The sequence below is a fragment of the Selaginella moellendorffii genome, unplaced genomic scaffold (genome assembly GCF_000143415.4).
Source record: "Selaginella moellendorffii unplaced genomic scaffold, v1.0 SELMOscaffold_39, whole genome shotgun sequence".
Lineage (NCBI taxonomy): Eukaryota > Viridiplantae > Streptophyta > Lycopodiopsida > Selaginellales > Selaginellaceae > Selaginella > Selaginella moellendorffii.
In genome coordinates this window covers 1,689,542-1,708,524 of record NW_003314300.1, presented here as the reverse complement: position 1 = coordinate 1,708,524, position 18,983 = coordinate 1,689,542, and the positions used below count along the sequence as shown (strand labels likewise).

General features: G+C 46.1%; 1 protein-coding gene and 1 long non-coding RNA gene across 11 annotated transcripts; both read right to left on the bottom strand.

Annotated features, from left to right (window-relative positions):
• Window positions 1–2,246: 2,246 nt before the first annotated feature.
• Window positions 2,247–2,547, bottom strand: LOC112349512. The gene is made up of 2 exons (XR_002993410.1): window positions 2,493–2,547; window positions 2,247–2,442 (listed from the first exon to the last, which is right to left on the bottom strand). It is a non-coding gene; the product is annotated as an uncharacterized LOC112349512 (long non-coding RNA).
• A 64-nt stretch (window positions 2,548–2,611) lies between these two features.
• On the bottom strand, window positions 2,612–8,965 carry LOC9660156. Of its 10 annotated transcripts, none has more exons than XR_002993406.1 (14): window positions 5,285–5,347; window positions 5,107–5,216; window positions 4,966–5,060; window positions 4,799–4,911; window positions 4,670–4,733; window positions 4,467–4,624; window positions 4,064–4,405; window positions 3,825–4,023; window positions 3,467–3,769; window positions 3,319–3,418; window positions 3,252–3,270; window positions 3,072–3,173; window positions 2,796–3,012; window positions 2,612–2,711 (listed from the first exon to the last, which is right to left on the bottom strand). XR_002993406.1 is itself a non-coding variant. In XM_024684067.1 (10 exons), exons 1-7 carry the CDS (start codon window positions 6,356–6,358, stop codon window positions 5,341–5,343), a joined length of 510 nt encoding a protein of 169 aa, XP_024539835.1. In that variant the 5' UTR covers window positions 6,359–6,426; the 3' UTR covers window positions 4,794–4,911; window positions 4,966–5,060; window positions 5,107–5,216; window positions 5,285–5,340. The 10 variants fall into 10 exon arrangements, 2 of the variants coding, with proteins under 2 accessions (XP_024539835.1, XP_024539836.1); XR_002993404.1 differs by having other exon boundaries at window positions 4,064–4,466; window positions 4,513–4,624; XR_002993402.1 differs by having other exon boundaries at window positions 4,064–4,624.
• Window positions 8,966–18,983: the final 10,018 nt, after the last annotated feature.

Sequence of the window (18,983 nt, the reverse complement as noted above, 5' to 3'; positions counted from 1 at the left end):
TTCTCATAGGCTGCCAGCTATCACAGCTACACTCACCTTGAGTTTAATGCATTCTTTGAGAGACTTTGTATGTACGGGTAAAGAAGTCAATGGTATGCAAGCCTCTGTTCATGCTTGTACTGAAATAGTAAAACAAAATTTTCTTGCTGCTTTCTGCAGTGACTCATACCTGGAGCAATAACACGGATTTCCCTGAAGCGACTGGTCTCCAAGACCGGTTTGTTAGAGAACTTATTGTAGAGGCTTTGTTCGCGAGCAATCTTTTTCAGCTGTTGTCGCTGGTTAACGCTCCCAGGACATGGGGATTAGCAGGATGGGCGCCCTCTATCAAGGACGGTACCGCAGGTAAGAGAGCTATTGCTAGAAACTTCTTGTGTCTTTGTTGATAATCCAGACACTGGATTGATTCGGATTATGCTGGATACGATTGCTCTGACAATTACTTGCGAGTCCAGGCACGTTAGTTTGCTGTTAGTCTACATGGCTTGTTGCTTTTTCTGTTCGTGTTGCCATCTGGCCTGCCTAAGAGCATGGCGTACATGGACTGCGAGCCAGAAAACATCGGAGACGTGACACGAGCGCTTGATGCAAAACACTGTAGCTTGCGGAGAGCAGATTGTCCTAGCAGCGCTTGACGTGGTTCGTGGACAATCTGATATACTTCAGAATCGGTGTTCCCAGTCACTTGCAAAAAGCAAGGAAGTAGCGAATTCTCTCAAATCCAAGTCATTTGCATTAGAAAAAGATACAAGAAGACTTTCTACTTGCTATTCTTGTAATAGAAGTAGAAGAAGACCGTATTCGCGAACATAGCACTCCCAGCTCCTCCTGCATGGGCATAGTCCTTCTCCCAATGGGAGAAAACTCCCCAAAACAAAGCAGAAGTGAGAGAACACACGGAGAACACGACGTACAGAGGTGACCGTGGGAAACCAAGCCGAAGAACTCCGCGCAGGCCAAGAGGAAAGGCTGATGCTACGACGTAAATTCCCGCTGTGACCCAGACGCGTGGCGGCTGGTGCTGAAACGCGAGCGAAAACCCAGGAGACGCAAGGCTGAGCACCAGCGAAGAACACAGTATCGCGACTCCTCGTCCCCGTCCAGCAGGCAGCTTGGCAATCACCGTAAGCAGCCCAAACACACAGAAGAAACCTGAGAATGCAGCGACGAAGGCCGACACGATAGCCAAGTGGTGGTAGTCTATGCCATCCCTGTTCCACTTCTCCACCATAGCAACCGCGTTGAGGGTGGAAAGTGCCAGGAGAGCCAAGAGAGGGGACAACGACCTCAGCATATCGTCACCTGAAGATCCTCGAGCTTGAGCATCACCTGCCTGGGCATTGCCGCCAGTAGCAGCAAGAAGCACAGCGCCAGATCCCGCAAGTGGCACAGCAGCAGCCACGCCAGGGTCTCCCTCATGAGCCATCACACCAGCATCTCCCTCAGCAGGTGTGTCTCCCATGGACACGCTATCTCCTCCCTGAGCCGTCTCACCAATCTTGTCTCCCGTGGGCTCCGTCACAATGATCCCCGTGAGATCTTCGCCTGGATGGACATCTTCACCCTCGCACTCGTCCTGTGCACCAGTGTCTCGCTCACCTGCAGCAGCGTTTCCCTCATTTGCACCAGCAGCAGCGTCTTGCTCCGGCATATCCACAACGATGTTGGTACCAGCGTCTCCCTCCTGCATGGCACCGGCGGCTCCCTCCAGCCCATTTGCAACACCAGCGTCTTCCTCCAGCATGCCACTGGCGTCTCCCTCCAGCACATTTGCAACGCCAGCGTCTCCCACATCCACAAAGATCCTAGTCGCCTCTTGGCCACCAATTTGAGCCGCGCCATCGCCCAGAACACCACCGCGCGCTGGATCCACTCCATGGCAAAACGCTGCTAGTGCCATCGAAGCCACTAGAGAAGATACCATTGACAAAAATCCTAGCCAAAAGATTCGTGATTTGGTGATCTCCTCGGCAGGAATCGCATCTGTAGGAACCTTGTGTGCCTGATGCTGGAACGGATCCAAGAATGCTGGCACTGGCGGTGTGGGGAAGTATATCTTGCTCCAGAGGATCCAGACCACGAGCCCAAATGCAATCACGCCCACAGCTCCAAGCCGACCGCGTCTTGCTCCCCGCAGCTCCAGACCGCGTCTTGCTCCTCGCAGCTCCATTAGGTCTTGGAAAATGGCACAAGATCTTCGCGTTTAAGAACACCCACTCTCATATGTCCTAGAACCGAACAAGATCTCAAAAAAGAATAAGAGCGTCCTTCTTTGATATCTTGGAGTGGCTTCGTAGAAAAGAATGTAGCTTTTTGCTCAGGCTTTCACAAATCCAGTGGCTTTCTCCGGCCTCCAGCCTTCATTCTGTGCACATCTATGAAGCTTGTGGAAGATGTGACAATACCTCTAGTTGCGCTGAAACAGTCCCTGCGAGCTCCCGACTGAACAGATTGTCACGAATCTGTACAAGGAATTGTCATGACACGCCTACCTGAATGGATCGCAATCGCACCAGAAGTTCTGGAACGCAGCAAGCTCTTCTATTGCAGGAAATGATCTAAGAAGAAGAACAAGATGCAAGAACAGTGCTGGGATTAAATAAGCACAAACTTTGAGGCAGCAGACTGACCAGATCTCGAAAACCTTAAAAGAAAGCCTGATAGTTCTCAGGCAGAAGTACAGTTTCGTAAGTCTACTACTTCTTTAAGCTCTGAAAGATGTCCAGAAAGTAGTGACGTTAGTGACCAAGAACGAGAAGGAAATCAACAGCAGTATTTCATTATCAACGATATACCTGTGTTTGTCAAGAGAGCACGCAACTGTATCCGAATCTGGTAGACCTGCTCGAGAAGTAAAGTCCATTTATTGCACAGAATGTCCTGTCTGTAAGTTCCACTCTCTTTGTATCTTCAGCTTTCAATCAACGGATGTTTTGAGTTCACGAGACTTCTCAAAGAAACTAGAAAAGCATCGCATTACCAAATAGCCGTCACGGACGTAGAATGGCATTGCTGCGGAAAGCCATCTCACTGAGGTCAGATTGATTTAGACAAACAAAGATACTATGTACCTGTCATTCTGCCGTGCTCCATCATATGCACGTAAAGATCCGCACCAGCTAGATGAGAGGCATAAGGACGAGGAGCTCCATGAGTATTTCCGCGGTACTTTCCTGCAGGAATGTGGAAAAAGCGCATTCAGCCTCATTAGCGCCTGGACCAAACTATGTAGATCATGAAACAACACTTACACCAAATTGCTCCCCAAACCTGAAATACATCCTGAGATACATCCTGTGTGCAAAATGCGATAAATACCTCTAGCTGACTGCCGCTAAACAGTCCCTGAAGAGCTCCCGACGCAACCAGTCAGGATTATCACTTGCTGTCATTTCAAGACCGGAAGCCAGCCACGAATCTGAAATGAAGTTCCAGAGCAAGAAATTGCAATTTAAACCTGACGCACCTCCATGCATCGTAGCACAAGTTCTGGAAAGCAGCAACGACGGCAAATACGCCACGAATGGAGCATCCCGGCGTACACCATCCGAGTGAAAACGCATCCATTCGAAAAACTTCAGGATGAAAATGTGGAAGCTCTCCTGCAACAAAAGGAAAAAGAGAAGAAATTAATCCTGATGTAAACCTTTAATGACAAAAATCCACCATCACTTGTTACAAGTGATTCAGTGCCTTCCACTTCAAGAGCCGCACATTTGAGCTCTATATCCAGTAACATATTGTTCTGAGGATTGACAGCCACATTCACCTGTTTCACTCAAGTCGTAAGGTTACAAAAAACACCAGATAGAAGTCCTCTTTACCGTTAAGTTGCGTTGAATGGAAGCCAGCTCTCCCGAGCAAAAATGCAATGCGCTGTTCGGAGCAGTGCAAACTGTAGGATCTGGAGCAAATCAAGGATCCGATGATCTCCATAAAACGACAGTGGAAAATAGTTCCACGGATTGGAAGGCTTCATCGTTGGTGAGAAGCCACTTTCATTCGCTATCTGAAAACGAAAATCTGAAAACAAAATAGGAAGAAGCAAAATAAGATAGCTTACTGTGAAGAAAAGCAATAGCTGTGTCAAGAGCTTGTTTTGCAGTAGCAAAGGACCTTGCTCTTTCTTCAGGTGAAATGCAGTTCTCAATTGTTGATAGCCAGCTTCGATAATGTGTGTCACAAGAAAAGTATTCTTGCTGAAAAAACGAAGTCCCGGGAAAAAAAAAAACAAAAAACAAAAACAGGCAGCAACGTTCTTTTTTTAATGGCTCTGCTTTCTCCTTCCGAAATCTCAACACTACACCATAGTGGCGTTAGCGAGATCTCTCGGAAAACCAAACGCTGTTGGAATTCTGCCATACAACGGGAGGCTGCCGTAGCTCCATCATATCCACGTAAAGATCTGAGAGGGATGAGGGCCAACGAGCTCTTCCTTGTGTTGCGTGAATACAAAACTCACGTACCTAAAAGAATAACATAAACAATAAGTGGAAGTGAAATCGATCATACGTGCTCAGGATTCAATCTCCAGCCAATTAAAGCCTGTCCGCGTATTGTCCTTCAATCCTTCCGCAGAACCAGATGTGCGGCGAAACGAATCATTTGAGGACGCCTGTGTGGCCTGAGAGAAACTCAGCTTAACGCACAATGCTCAAAGCCTACGTACTTGAAGCTAGAATTGTCGTCTACATTTCCAGTACCGGTGCTATATCAGAGACCACGAGGTGCATCTGTCCAACACAACAGCTGCGTCTCACAACCAGATTCCCAAGTCATGATGAAACAAAATGTGTACCCAGAGTAGAGCTTTTGAAACAAGTTGATAAAATCACAAGGCAACAGGCTCGGCACAAGTGGAAGATAAATCGATCGCGCTTAAAAGATGGCGGTGAGAAAGCTCTCCATGACCTTACAAGAGCGAACACGTTGGCTTTTTTTCAGATTAGAATCACAGCACAATACCTCGCAGTTGGCGTCAACACATGTGGTTTACATTGCCACACTGAGCAGCAAAAACGGGACTCTCGTATCTCCCCCCCTTCACTTGACGCTATTTTCTGGAACACCTTGTTTGGAAACACAAACACAAGTTCAAGTCCATACCTCGGAAGCACAAAAGCAAGCCCACTTCCATATCCTCCTTCCTCCATCAAGCTCTGTAGCGTCTAAAGCGCGCTTGTTGAATGAGCAGTCATGCAGCCAGCTCTCCACGCCTGATAGTGAAAGATAGCTGTGTCATTAATTCAAGAAAATAAGCAACTGGTTTTTGCTCGGGAATCACCAGGAGCTTGGATTTGAGCAGCGCGAGTGCTTTATCTTGTTTTGAAGTTGGCTTCTCTACTCTAGTATCACAAGAAAAATAAAGAAAGTTTTAGAACACTGCTTGCTGAAGATGTCTAGAAACATTTGTTTCATGTACCTGAGCAACGAAGAGTAATCCCTGTTGGACACAGGTCCTGCGCTTCTGCGTTTCTTCCAGCTCGGATGAGATTCCGCACATCTCTAAAAGAATATATTCCAGTTTCTGCAATAAGTAAGAAGAGGACCCGTAAGAGCGTAGTACCTGATCTTCGGGATGCAACCTGGAGTTGGAGCATCAGGATCCAAATGTCGAACATGGTGAGTTCCGATATTTTTTTGATAGCCCGTGTTATCCCACGAGCCTAGCTTCTGAGTGTATAGGCCCGCCTTCCTGTAGCGATAACATTTGTAGACACGAATATACTCCATGCAAGAGTTTTACCTTTATTTCTAAATCCAATTCCTTGGACGCCAAACTCTCGAGACAAGACAAAGACAAGTCTGATCGTTTCCTGTAAACCCGGACTGCGCTTTCAAAAAACAATAAAGTCAGTCCCGCTGAAACGTAATAAGCGATGCTACCTTTTCCATACAAATGCCAATGAAAAACCCATGAAGAAGACTCGGAAGTTTGCAATTGAGCCTTCTGACGTAGCCCTGTCTTTTACAGCTCGATGCTTCTCAGCTGCCTCGTCTCTGTAAAGAAAAAGCCGCTCAACTTCCAGTCGTCCTCAACAAATCGCTTCACCTGACTGCCTCCGCTAGATCCCGGCCAAACTCGCTCAAGGGCTTGGGCAGAGACGTGAAGCCTGTCAAAGAAAAACGTAAGTCGAGTTGTATAGCTTGAGAAACAAAATTGGTAAACCGGGTAACACCAGAAACAAAGCGCTCAAATGAATCTTCTCCAGCGCATCTGGTTCCTAGAGACCAGATACGGGTGAAAAGAGAGAACTTAGCACCAAAAACCAAAACCACACCTCTTCGATTCGTGGAGCAGCAAATGGGGACTCTTGGGCTCTTCAGGAAAGCTAGAAATCTTTGGCTCGGGACACATTTCACCAGCATTCTCACAGGAAGAAGAGAGAACGAGAAAAACATACCTGTTTCGCCGGCAATGCCACCAAAAACCCTCTTTACAAGTAAAAATCTCATGGTTTTGAGCGTCTGGTTAGTTAAGCGCGTCTGGTTAGGCTAACAAGAGCTGTTAGCGGAATGTCCAACTTTACGATCCACCGGCTGGTGCCGGTTCAAACGCAAAATCTCACTTACAGAAGGCTTAATACTTATTCAAAGTTTCACTTTTCCAAAAACCCAGAAAAGGGTATTTATATACTTGACCTGTTTGATAATATTATTGTTTTAGATTGCCCTTCAAACGTATTCAAACGTTTTTGCTGCTCAGTGTGGCAATGTAAACCACATGTGTTGACGCCAACTGCGAGGTATTGTGCTGTGATTCCAATCTGAAAAAAACCAACGTTTTCGCTCTTGTAAGGTCATCTTTTAAGCGCGATCGATTCATCTTCCACTTCTGCCGAGGACGCTTGTCAAGTCTTTGATGTTTTTCTGGCTCCATGTATGCCAATGCTCTTAGGCAAGTCTGAGCTGAGCAAATGCGGATGTCCAGTGTCTGGATTATCAACAAAGACACAAGAAAGTTATAAGAGTTTCTAGCAATAATTCTTTTACCTGCACTAACATCCATCAAATGGTGACTGGAGGATGCATCCATCCTCTAGCATTTCCTGGTAGCGTCAACCAGTGACCTGCAAAGATGGCTCACCACCTCTAACGTTTATGCCTTTACTCTTTGAGGAAGTACAAAGCAGTACCTGGCTCGCTCACATTGATTCCAACACCATTGACTTCTTTTACCTCGTACTGACAAGTGCCTCATGGAACACAATAAACTCGAGGTGAATCCATGAGACTGTCCGAGTGTAACTTTCGGAGCTCTCAGCCTCATCATCCACATCCTTTTCTTGTTATTTATAGGATTACATATTAGGGCTTGATAGTATGGAGATTACTAGTACGAGTGTTCCATTGTGGTGGTTCTTCTTACCTGTTTCAATTATTATGACTTGGGCAATTAGTTTTTATGTTTTCACCATCTATATCACATTTTATCCTCCAAAGTGGAATTGCCCAAATGGTGTTCTTTATTGTCAAAGAGACTGCAATGCACTAAGCCCTAGCTACCATTGGGGTTTTACATCATATTACGTGGCCTATGCAAAAATTGGGCCAAAATACTCTGCCATAAGATATTGGCAACTTGTTTGCTTCACTCGTCATGTATATATATTTCTATCAGTAGGCTATATTATTGGAGGTAATATTAGAACAGTTGTATAAAATACTATTGCTAAACTGATTTTACAGTTATTATTGGAATCGTTACTCTCTTCCACTACAGGTGCTCTATGCTGGTTAGTATTTTTATTGGAGCAGCTAGTGCATTAGCCAGCACATATGTCTCAAATCGCTCCTGGTTTATTATTTGGCAAGTTTTGTCTGCAATAGCACATTCTTGTGCAGGAACATCAGCTGTAATGAGATGGTTCATGGAAACACCCTGTTTTATTAGTTGGAAAAGATGGCTTTTTCCAAATCATGGATTTGCCGACTGTCAGAGGGAAGATGACAACGTTATATGTGAAGTAATTGGTACATACCCTATAGGTTCTCTTTGTGTGCCAAGTTGCATACCTATCACTTTTGTGTGTAGACATTTATATCCAGACTGGAGGTGGGGAAATAGGATGGTGTGTGTCATGGACTCTATTGTTGTTGTGGTGTTAGTGGGGGAAGTGTTCGGACGAGTTTTGATGAACAAAAGAAACAGTGGGAGAGTAGCAAATGTTTCCAATTAAGTGTGTAATATTAAAGTGATCAAGAGAACTTTGGGCTGGTTGAAACTAGAATTCATGTGCTGCCACAGATAATGCGAGTATTTAGAGAGTGTGGGTTTTTTAATATATAGCAGCATAGACTTCTGCAGTGACATTACGACTTTGCCAGTCATACACAAGAAATCGATAGAGAGAGAGAGAGAGAGAGAGAGAGAGAGAGAGAGAGAGAGAGAGAGAGAGAGAGAGAGAGAGAGAGAGAGAGAGAGAGAGAGAGAGAGAGAGAGAGATTTATACCTCGGAATATCAACTTAGACTGTTTCATTATGCTGATGTGTTTTTCCAATTATTATTAGAGTTATTATTACTCTCTTATTTTTATTGGAGTACATTAGCAAGCATATATGTCTCAAATATGGTTTATCATTTTGTCTGCAACAGCACATTCTTGTGAAGGAAGATCAGCCATAATGAGGTGGTTCACAGAAGCACCTTGTTTTCTTTTCCAAATCATAAGTTTGCAGGCGCCCAGGGGATGATCACAACAATATATGTGAAGTGATTGGTGGATATCCTATGGTTTCTTTGCGAGCCAGGTTGCATACCTTGTGTAGACGTCTAGGGAAATAGGATGGGCATCCCCTTTCTTGGATACAATCAGTTTTGTAGAAAAAGAAATCATGAGCTAGTCAAAAGTTTATAACAAAGTACCTTAATAGGACTCACTCGACGCTATTTTCTGGAACACCTTGTTTGGAAACACAAACACAAGTTCAAGTCCATACCTCGGAAGCACAAAAGCAAGCCCACTTCCGTATCCTCCTTCCTCCATCAAGCTCTGTAGCGTCTAAAGTGCGCTCATTGAATGAGCAGTCATGCAGCCAGCTCTCCACGCCTGATAATGAAAGATAGCTGTGTCATTAATTCAAGAAAATATTACGTTTCAGCGGGACTGACTTTATTGACGATCCACTGCGGTTCAAACGCAAAAATCTCACTTCCACAAATCAAATAACTTAATAAGTTCCAGGGCAACAATAAATAATTTATATAATCAAACAGGGCAAAACCTTTTCTGGGCTTATAAGCTAAATCAAACTTTTTTCTTGGGAGCAAGATGCTTGCTATTAGAATTACTTTAGAAGCACACTTATCTACATGTAAACAGTACTAATCTATAAAATTACAATTAACTGGAATTGTCACTAGAAATAATCAAGTTTATAATTCTATGCATAAATTATAAATCTATAATATCAAATTTTCATAGCTTAGACTGTTTTATTATTTGTATAGAAATTACTAATGTGTTTTTCCAATTATTATTGGAGTTATTAACTCTACTGGTTAGTAGAATAGTTAGTAGCATATACATCTCAAATCACTCATGGTTTATCATTTTGTTTACAACAGCACATTCTTGTGAAGGAAGATCATCTATAATGAGGTGGTTCATAAAAGCACTTTGTTTTCTTGGCTACAAACGATGGCTTTTTCAAAATCATGGGTTTACAGGCGACAATATATATGTATAAGGTGATTAGTGGATATGCTATGATTTCTTTATGCAAGTTAGGTTGCATATTTTGTGTAGACGATGCCACAATGGCAAAAGATCAACTTTGATCAACTAAATTAGACTTCACATTTGTACTTTACTGCACAAGCATAAAGAAGGAATAAATGTCTATTTAACTCAACATACTTGGCTTAGTTTGCAAGAATCCGAAGGAAAGCTCCAGCTACTCGCGAGCATGGGATGGGGAGATGTGAGCGTGAGAACGGTGAGGAAGGACTGCAGAGAGATAAAGACAGTAATATATCCTCCGTACTCTTTCCCTCTGTTCCCCCGTCCATACGTGTTATGATGCAGTTTTAAAAGCATCTTTATTCAAAGTTCACAAACAGCTAGCTAAAGCTTAATTTCCCCTTTAACATCGAAATTTGGAGAAGAAATTTAAAGTCTTTGGTGGAAGCAAATTAAGAGTTTCCACCATGGGTTAGTGTTGAAGATCGATTGTGAGAACTTTGGAGTCTGCATGGAAGAAAAGCAAACGAATGAGGAACAAAAACTGGTCCTCAAGAAAAACAAGGAAGAAACAAATAAAAATCATGACTATATTTCCTGGAAGCTTAGTTCTTCAGGGGAAACTTGACACCATAGGCACTGGATAAGCTTTCGATGTTAAAGGGAAAATTCAGCTTTAGCTAGCTGTTTGTGAACTTTGTATAAAGATGCTTTTAAAACTGCATCAGAACACGTATGGAGGAAAGAGTACGGAGGATATATTACTGTCTTTCCATCTTATCTCCCTGCAGTCCTTCCTCACCGCTCTCACGCTCACATCTCCCCATCTCATGCTCGGCGAGTAGCTGGAGCTTTCCTTCGGATCTCTTTTCCCTATCCCTTGCTCGATAACAGTGGTATCGTAGCCACTTTGTCTGAAACAAACGCTCGAGTGTCGTGAGGAGACCAGTCGTTGGAGGTCGTAAAGCGGCCGGAATGTTTCGTTTCGCTTTCACAGTTTTTGGTGACCGATCTTCTCTGGACTGGTCGTGCATGGAGGGAGGGAGGGGATTCATATACCCTTGTTCTTCCTTGGTGTGAGGCAGGCAATGGCGGCACCATAGAGGCGGCCGAAGGCGGCGATTTCAGGGGATTTACCAAGGTTTAGTCTTGATGTTTTCACAGAACAAGAGAAGATGATAAGGTGCATATCCGATCGACAGGAAGATCTAGACGACAGCTTGCGGGTCTTAGGAGCTGCAGTGACCAGGCCGATGGGGGACTCCGGAAAGAGGAGGGAGTTAGGCGCCGGCCTTTCGAGTTCCAAGTACCACCATTCAGCGGGAGCACGGTAGGGGAGTAAGCCTTCACTTTTGGGACAACAGCTTCAGAGTTTCCCATTCCAATGCGCGGGGGAGCAGTTCTCCAACAGGTCGACGGTCAGCGAGCCGATACAAAGTACTCCTCTGTATCGTTTAGCACCCATGCAGACTCGGGGATTCTTCACAGCGGCGCCAGCTTTCAGCGGGATAATGGCCGCTTCAAGAGCGGGAGTTTCCGTGCAATGGTCCTTCCCGGAGTGGGCAGGACAAGAGGTGAGGCGGGTGGGGGGAATCCATTCCAATCCACGAGAACTAGTTTAGGGAGTCTGGACCCTGCGTGGGACTCAGCATCCAATGCCATGGCAAGAGCCTCTCCATAGTGGAGTATTTGATTGCCTCAAACTAGTGGAGTGGCTGCGCAAGTTGAAGAGGTGGTTTCTATACCGTGGTCATCCCGATTCGCGCAAGGTAGCCTGCTCTCCACTTGAAAGGCCTTGCCTCCGAGTCCCTTCTCGCTCGAGACTGTAAAACCAGGCTTCCAAGTTGGGAGGAGATTCGGGAGCATTTTATCATCACGTCCGTGGGAGAGCTTCCCTTCAACAAACTCTGCGGAATGGTGTATAGATTTAAGTCCCAGACGCCCAGGAATTCAACGAGACGTGGCTTAAGGCGAGATACGAGGTGACCAACATCCCGGAGGATGCTTTGATGCAACGTTACCTAGCATCGCAATGGCAACCGAAATAGCTCAGCTATCTCCTCGCTCGGTCCAGCAAGCGATGGCATTAGCATTAAACACGGATCTCAAGTTCCACGAGTGGGAAGCTCGTCTTTCCGGCCGATGCAGGCAAGGGCCACCAAAGGAGACAACGAGGGCCGGAGCCACCCAGAGTGGTATGCCAACTCCCGATCCGCGGAAGCAATGCAAGTAAAGGGACGCGATGACCTCAAGCTTGGGAAATGTTCATTGGGAAGTTTGCAAGGCTCGTAGAGGACAACCGACGTCGAAAACAAAGTTCGTGGTGATGCAATTCCACGTCTCGGACAAGGGGGACCTCATTCCGTGCACTTGGGAGAATGCAAAAGATGACAAGGATATCTTAGTCCTGTAGACGGATGTACCACATTGGCCTCAGGAGCAGCGAGAAGAGGAGGACGCGGGGCTTGAGGGAGAACTTTCTGTGGCGAAGGCATGCATCTCCTATCCGGCCTTTATGGGAAAAGCTGCGGGTACTTGTTTCGGAGACAAAGGAACGATTAGCAGGAAGCATTCGCATTAATTGACTCGGGAGTGACACCGTCAACCAACATTCTCTATCTAAGCTGCAGCTCGCAGCGCGTCCACCTCTAGAGGTGGAGATAGCGGACGAGGGAGTCATCGAGGCGTCTGCCAGGGTCTCATGCTCGATGCTCATTGGTCGTCACCAAGTGAAAGGAGAGTTCTTCATCCTGGAGATGGGAGCGATGGACGTAGTACTCGGCATCGAAACACTTCGCCTCTTTGGGAACATTCTCGTCAACTTTGATGAGCATCGTCTCTCCTTCAATCGGCTGCAAGGTCCAACCAGGAGGATCAGTGCATTTGGTTAACTGAATGCTTGTACCAAGTTCCGACATCTCCAGAACCAGTTACAGGGGAGGGGGAGCCAGAGAGAACCAGGTCGTTGGAGGAAGCAGTACACCACGGAAGCCATTCGTGAGGTGGCAAGGAAGCATTCAAGGGTCTTCCTCAACCGAGTTTGTGCTCATGAAGCAATCACGCACAAGATCCAACTCGAGAAAGGGATCGTCACGACTGTTCATTCAGCTGAGGCATGTGGAGCGAGCGGAGGTGGATAAGATGATCAAGGAGCTCATGGACAATCTCTTAAAGAGGACAGTTTCAGTCCTTACACGGCACCAATAATCTTGGTGCTAAAACGTGACGGCTCGTGGAGACTGTGCGTTGATTACAGACAGCTCAACAACGTCACTCCCCATCCCACGGATTGAGGACTTAATTGATGAACTCGGTGAAGCAGCGTATTTCTCCGAGCTAGATTTGCGATCTGCATATTATCAAATATCCATGGCAGAGAAGGACAGGATCAAGACAGCATTTCAGACTCACAGAGGGTTTAAGCAGTCTAAGGTGAGGGCTCACCATCCTGGCCACCTTTCAGTCTCTCATGAACAAGATCGGTCATTGTATTTTTCGACGACATCCTCGTCTACAGTCGATCCTGGGAAGAAGCCCTTACACACATCGACGAGGTTTTGCAAGTGCTAGAGGATCATGCGCTGATCGTCAAACTCTCAAAATGCTGCTTTGCCAAGCAAGAAGCGAAGTACTTAGGCTTCCGGATACGAGCGGGCCAAATGTGAGCCGATCCAACAAAAATGGAGGCGATGAGAGGTCTCTCACCACCATGAAGTAGCTCCATGCTTTTCTCAGGCTTTGCAACTACCTCTGGAAGTCTGTGGAGCACTATGCTTCCGTTGCGTCGCCTCTGACGGACATCATTCGTGCAGGCAGGTTTTCGTGGGACGAGAACGCACAGTCAACGTTCGAACTTTTCGGCTCCGATTCTTCAACTTCCAGACTTTGAGAAGCAGTTCATCGTGGAGACGATGCCTCGGATGCAGGAGTGGGAGCGATCTTGAAGTTCGAGAGTAAAAGATTCTTGGAAGTGGAGTCTGGCCAGCCGGCGTATGATTGACAAAGTGGAGCCACTGCGAGGTCGCACTTCAGTATGAAATTTCTTCTCGATCAGCCTCGCCTTAACAAAAAGCAGAGGCAGCTTCAATCACTCGATTTCACGATTGAGTATAAGCCAGGGAAAACAAACGTCGTCCCTGATGCGCTCTCAAGGATGTTTGAAAAGCCGGAGGTCAGTTGTCACACCAGAAATCATAGAGGGCTAATCCAACGATGACCACTCGAAGGAGACAACAACTTCAGCGACGCGAAGATTTCCTTCCATGACGGCTTGCTCTAGAAGAAAGGAAGGATTCTACTCGAGTTCCGCAAGATCATCTTCACCAAGGCATTCTCGCGGGGCATCCGGGGGTCGTGTGGAAAGGAATGGAGTGTGAGATACGCACGTGGATCAGGGAGTGTCCAGAGATAGTCGCAACACCTGGTCTTCTCAAGCATTTACCTTCTCCATCAGCGCCAGCTCTCGTTCTCAGCTTCAAAGAAGGTGGCAGAGATCTTCTGGAGGGAGGTGGTGAGGTTCCATGGCGTTCCAAGCGAAATCGTCTCCAACCGAGACACCAGGTTTCTCAGCCAGTTTTGGAAAGACCTTTTCGCAACGTTAGGGACAACACTGAGCTTCAGCACCGCCTACCATCCCCAGACAGATGGTCAGACGGGACGGACGATTGGAGACATTGGGGATACGTGGCGGACCAGCTGGGCTCATGGACAAAGTGGATCACATTCGCGGAGTTTGCCTACAACACTGCTCGGCACTCAACCATCGGTATGTCTCCATACCAGGCGCTTTATGGACGTGCAGTAGCTTCCCCGATCTTGATGACAACTCCCACTTCATCAAACGACGTCAGTGACCGAGTGGAAGCCATCAGGTAGATGCAGCAGCTGATTGGGCAACGGTTGGAATTTCCTCGTGTAGTCACAGCTCCATCCCAGATTCTTCGGCCCACTCAGGATACTCGAAAAGATCAACGAGCTCGCCTATAAGTTGGCATTACCACTGGGGTCGCACCTACATAACGTTTTCGACGTGTCGGATCTCAAGCTTTTGCGGACCAGCTCCCGGAGTTTTTTCCTGCGCCGGAGTTTGTCTCCTCCGACAAGATACAAGGTCAGGTGGCACGGAACGGATGACGAACCGGAACGGACCAGAGCTCCTCGAAATAGACCTGTTAGGACGTACTATAAGCGCATGAGAGTACGAAGGATTTATTACCATCTTATCTCATCTCTTCTCTCACATCTTACCTCTCTCCCCACATCCATCAGTTTAAGGAATTTAAGCACTGTCGGGATGATGGATGTCGAGTTTTGGCCTGGCACCTGGGTTAAAAATTCACTCGCTCTCGCGATCACCTTGATGATAGACTATGGAGTTACGAGGCATCAGAAGACCTTTATCAACACTCGAGATACACTAAAAAGCCTTGCCATATACAACATTGCAGATCAACTTCAAGCAAGTGATGAGGTTGATCCGTCAGTTTACTTTGGATATTCCCCTACTCTAAATCTCCAGCGCCATGCCGTGCCAGCTGCTCACGATATCGCCAGGTTTTGGTGTGCGGGATCCTCGTCTTTGATTTCACTCAGAAGATTTTCCTTGCTTCCAAGCCGGAGCATTGTTTCTACAAGAATCTATTCAATGACAGCAGCTGAAAGACACTGTCCGGTGAGTGTTTCCACGTTCTCTTGACATCGATTTTGCTTCAATCGTTGTGGAAGTAAGTTCCATCGAATTGGCAGATGCATGGTTTACCCCTGGTAAAGGGATTCTTGTGCTTAAATTCCTTTCTTTTTCCATAGGATCTATTAGGGCTTGAAAGGTTGGGTATGGAAATTACTAGTAAGAGCGTTCCATTGTGGTGGTTCTTCTTACCTGTTTCAATAATTATGACTTGGGCCATTACTTTCTATGTTTTCACCATTTACATCACTTTTTATCCTCCAAAGTGGCACTGCCCAAGTGGTGTTCTCTATTGTCGAAGAGACTGCAATGCACTAAACGTTGGCTACCATTGGGGTTTTACGTCGGATTACTTGGCTTATGTAACAATTGGGCCAAAGTACTCTGCGATTCGATATTGGCAGCTTGTTTGCTTCACTCACCACATATATACATTTTTATCAGTGGGCTATATTATTGGAGGTAAGACAGTCTCATAAAATATTATTTCTAAGATGTTTTTACAGCTATTATTGGAATCGTTACTCTCTTTCACTCCAGGTGCTGTATGCTGGTTAGTATTTTTATTGGAGCAGCGAGTGCATTAGCAAGCACATATGTCTCAAATCGCTCCTGGTTTATCGTTTGGCAAGTTTTGTCTGCAATAGCACATTCTTGTGCAGGAACATCAGCCATAATGAGATGGTTCATAGAAACACCCCGTTTTCTTGGCTCGAAAAGATGGCTTTTTCCAAATCATGGATTTGGTGACCGCCAAGGGCAAGATCATTACCACATATATGAGGTGATTGGTGGATATCCTATACTTTCTTTATGTGAGCCATGTTGCATACCTATAATTTATGTCTGTAAACGTCTATATCCAAACTGGAGGTGGGGAAACAGGATGGTGTGCGTCATGGACTCTATTGTTGTTGTGGTGTTAATGGGGGAAATGGTAGCACGGGTTCTGATGAAAAAAAGAGGCAGTGGGAGAGTAGCAAATGTTTCCGATTAAGAAAGAAATATGGCTTCTTTTGTGTAATATTATGTGGTTGATGCGAAAGTTTGTAAAGGATTTGTAGTACTGTCAGAGTGCGAGGGGGCATGGGGAAAATCCTTGCCACTTCTTCCAGTGAGCCTGATATTATTGTAGTTTAAAACACAAATAAGGTGGCCAAATCCCACTGCGTTGGCGAGCCCTGTCTGAGTCTTCCAGGAATCCATTCTGGGCGTAGCACAGCAGTAGATTCGTCCATGACACGAGATCCTTGGCCGGCATTCTCCCTGGTGCGCGAGCTCCGTGATCATCGAGTTCCGTGTCACTCTGAGACGCGATCGAACATAGCCTGGCAGTCGCGGATCCGGGAGGCTGCCACATATACGAGACAAGATCGCGGAACGCCATCCCATCAAACGTGTTCTTGGCAAGCGCAAGATGCCCGGACTGAGCATACAGTGTAATTCCAAGAGACCACGGTGATCCGGCATGGATCTTCTTCGCTTGGCCGAGATTGGAGCTCCGGATGTAGGATTGCACCACCTCGTTGCAGGACACGAGATTCCACTGTGGCATAGGAGGCTCTTGGATTGCTCCCTGGCAAAGCGTCGCGATGGGGCATTCGATCGAAGAGCCGGAATGATCGAAGAGCTCGGCGGCATTGGAGGGATTTCGGCGATCCATCTCTTGTATTCCACCAATCCGCCGATGGGAGAGGGCAGGCAGGCACGAAAGACATCGTCTCGAGGAAACTCTCGGCGTCGCAAAGCCTTCCGATCTCGCGAGAGTAGTGATCCCATTGGAACGATGCCATAGTCAGCGATCATAGGCGACCATAGACACGAACTGATCGCGGGCGATTAGGATCTTGCAAGCCGAGAGGACGGTGATGAACGAGACGAGATCGATCCTCACTCCGCCATCGAGCGTGGTCGTGGATGGCTTCCCTGTAATGCGCTTTTTGGGCATATGTTTCCATCATCAAGTTCCAGGCAGCAAGATCTCTCGTGCGCATTGCGGCAAGAACAGCTCGAGCCTCGATCACACGGCCATTGCGAGCGTAAGCGTGCATCAAACTCGTCCAGCACTGGCAATTCACTATCTCGCCCCGGGATGCTGTCAAACGACATTGGATGGCGTAGCCCGAGAGGATCGCGTTCCCGGTGAAAACGTTCCATCTCGGCATTTTGTGCTGGATCATGAGCGCGTCCTCCATTCTCCCAGCCTGGCCGAGCATCGCGACGAGCATATCAAGTCCCTTGCGGGCATTTGCTGGTGGATCCCCCTGGACATAGGCGGCGGCAACGATGTTTCTGCGGCACGCTCTGTCAGCCCATTCCAGGACACGAGAGTCCGGAATCCGGAAAAACATCCTCTTGACCTCTTCTACAAGGCATAGCCAAGTTCCTCGTCGCCATCGTCTCAAACCTCCACCAAATTCCCGATTTGCACGAAAGCTCCGACAGCACGAGATCTTTCTCGGGCTCAGTGTCGTAAAAAGCCTTAGTTATACCCATTTGCCTCATCTTGGCAAATGCTGGGATTACAGCTAGGAATTAGAAATTTACAAAGGCTTCAATGAATAAATTCCTTTTAGCATATGCCCTGCTTGGCATATCCTCTGGTCCAATACTCATCCTCAGTGCAATGTCTAAGGAATCAATGAGCGAGATTATGGATACAACATATGTTACTAACACTTGGTTTTTAACCAAAGCTGCTGAATTAAAAAATTACTACAGAACATTTTTATATATCAAATATGGAATTATATACTCTTTCATTATTAACTATAGAATCAAGGGTAAAAAGTAAATATACCTGATATGAAACATATGGTATAGATTCGTCTTCAGTGCATTCCTGTATCCCTATCCACCACCTCATAATTTGATGATGTCCCTGCATAAGCATGTGCTACTTGTAAAGCAATGAATGTAAAACATATGTGAGCTCCTCCAATAGCAAAGCTAACTAGCATAGACAACTGAAACAAATTGTTAAGCAATTATCCATAACTAAATCTAGCTTACCTCCAGCCACATAGCCCAGTGATAGCAAAGTATATAGATACGGAGTGAAGCAAGGAAGTTGCGCAGAATAATTTAGCCCAAACTTCCCAGTTCGAATGAATAGAAACCACAGTGGTATTTAGGTGAGAAACATCCTCTTTAAAGGGCTATAATTTAAATATACTAGTGTTTGGTTTTCTTTCATCTTAGAACAAATAGCTTTTCAGAAAAGATCTCGGAGACAGTGAAGGCTGTTTTCGTTCTCGAATCCATATAGCTAGAAACGCAATAGCAACCACAAATCTTTTAGTGATATTTAAAGATAAAACCAAGCGCGAACTTTTTGTAATGGTCGGCAAGCAGCTCGCGCGCAGATTGAGCTGACTGGACACATCGCCTCTGAAATGATGTATATATCCTTTTTCCAATCTAGCTTTATTTGTGGAGATCTTGGCCGTTTTCGATCTAGTAGCTACGTCTTGGAGCAGCTCAAGAGCCGGGAGCTTGAGCTGCACAGGAAGTGTTCCTGCCATTTTTACTTCCATTCCTTTGAGTTTTGTTATACCAGAAGGAAGGGAGCTGAAGCTCTAAAGGTGAGGCTTTCGCTTCTCCTTTTTTCTGA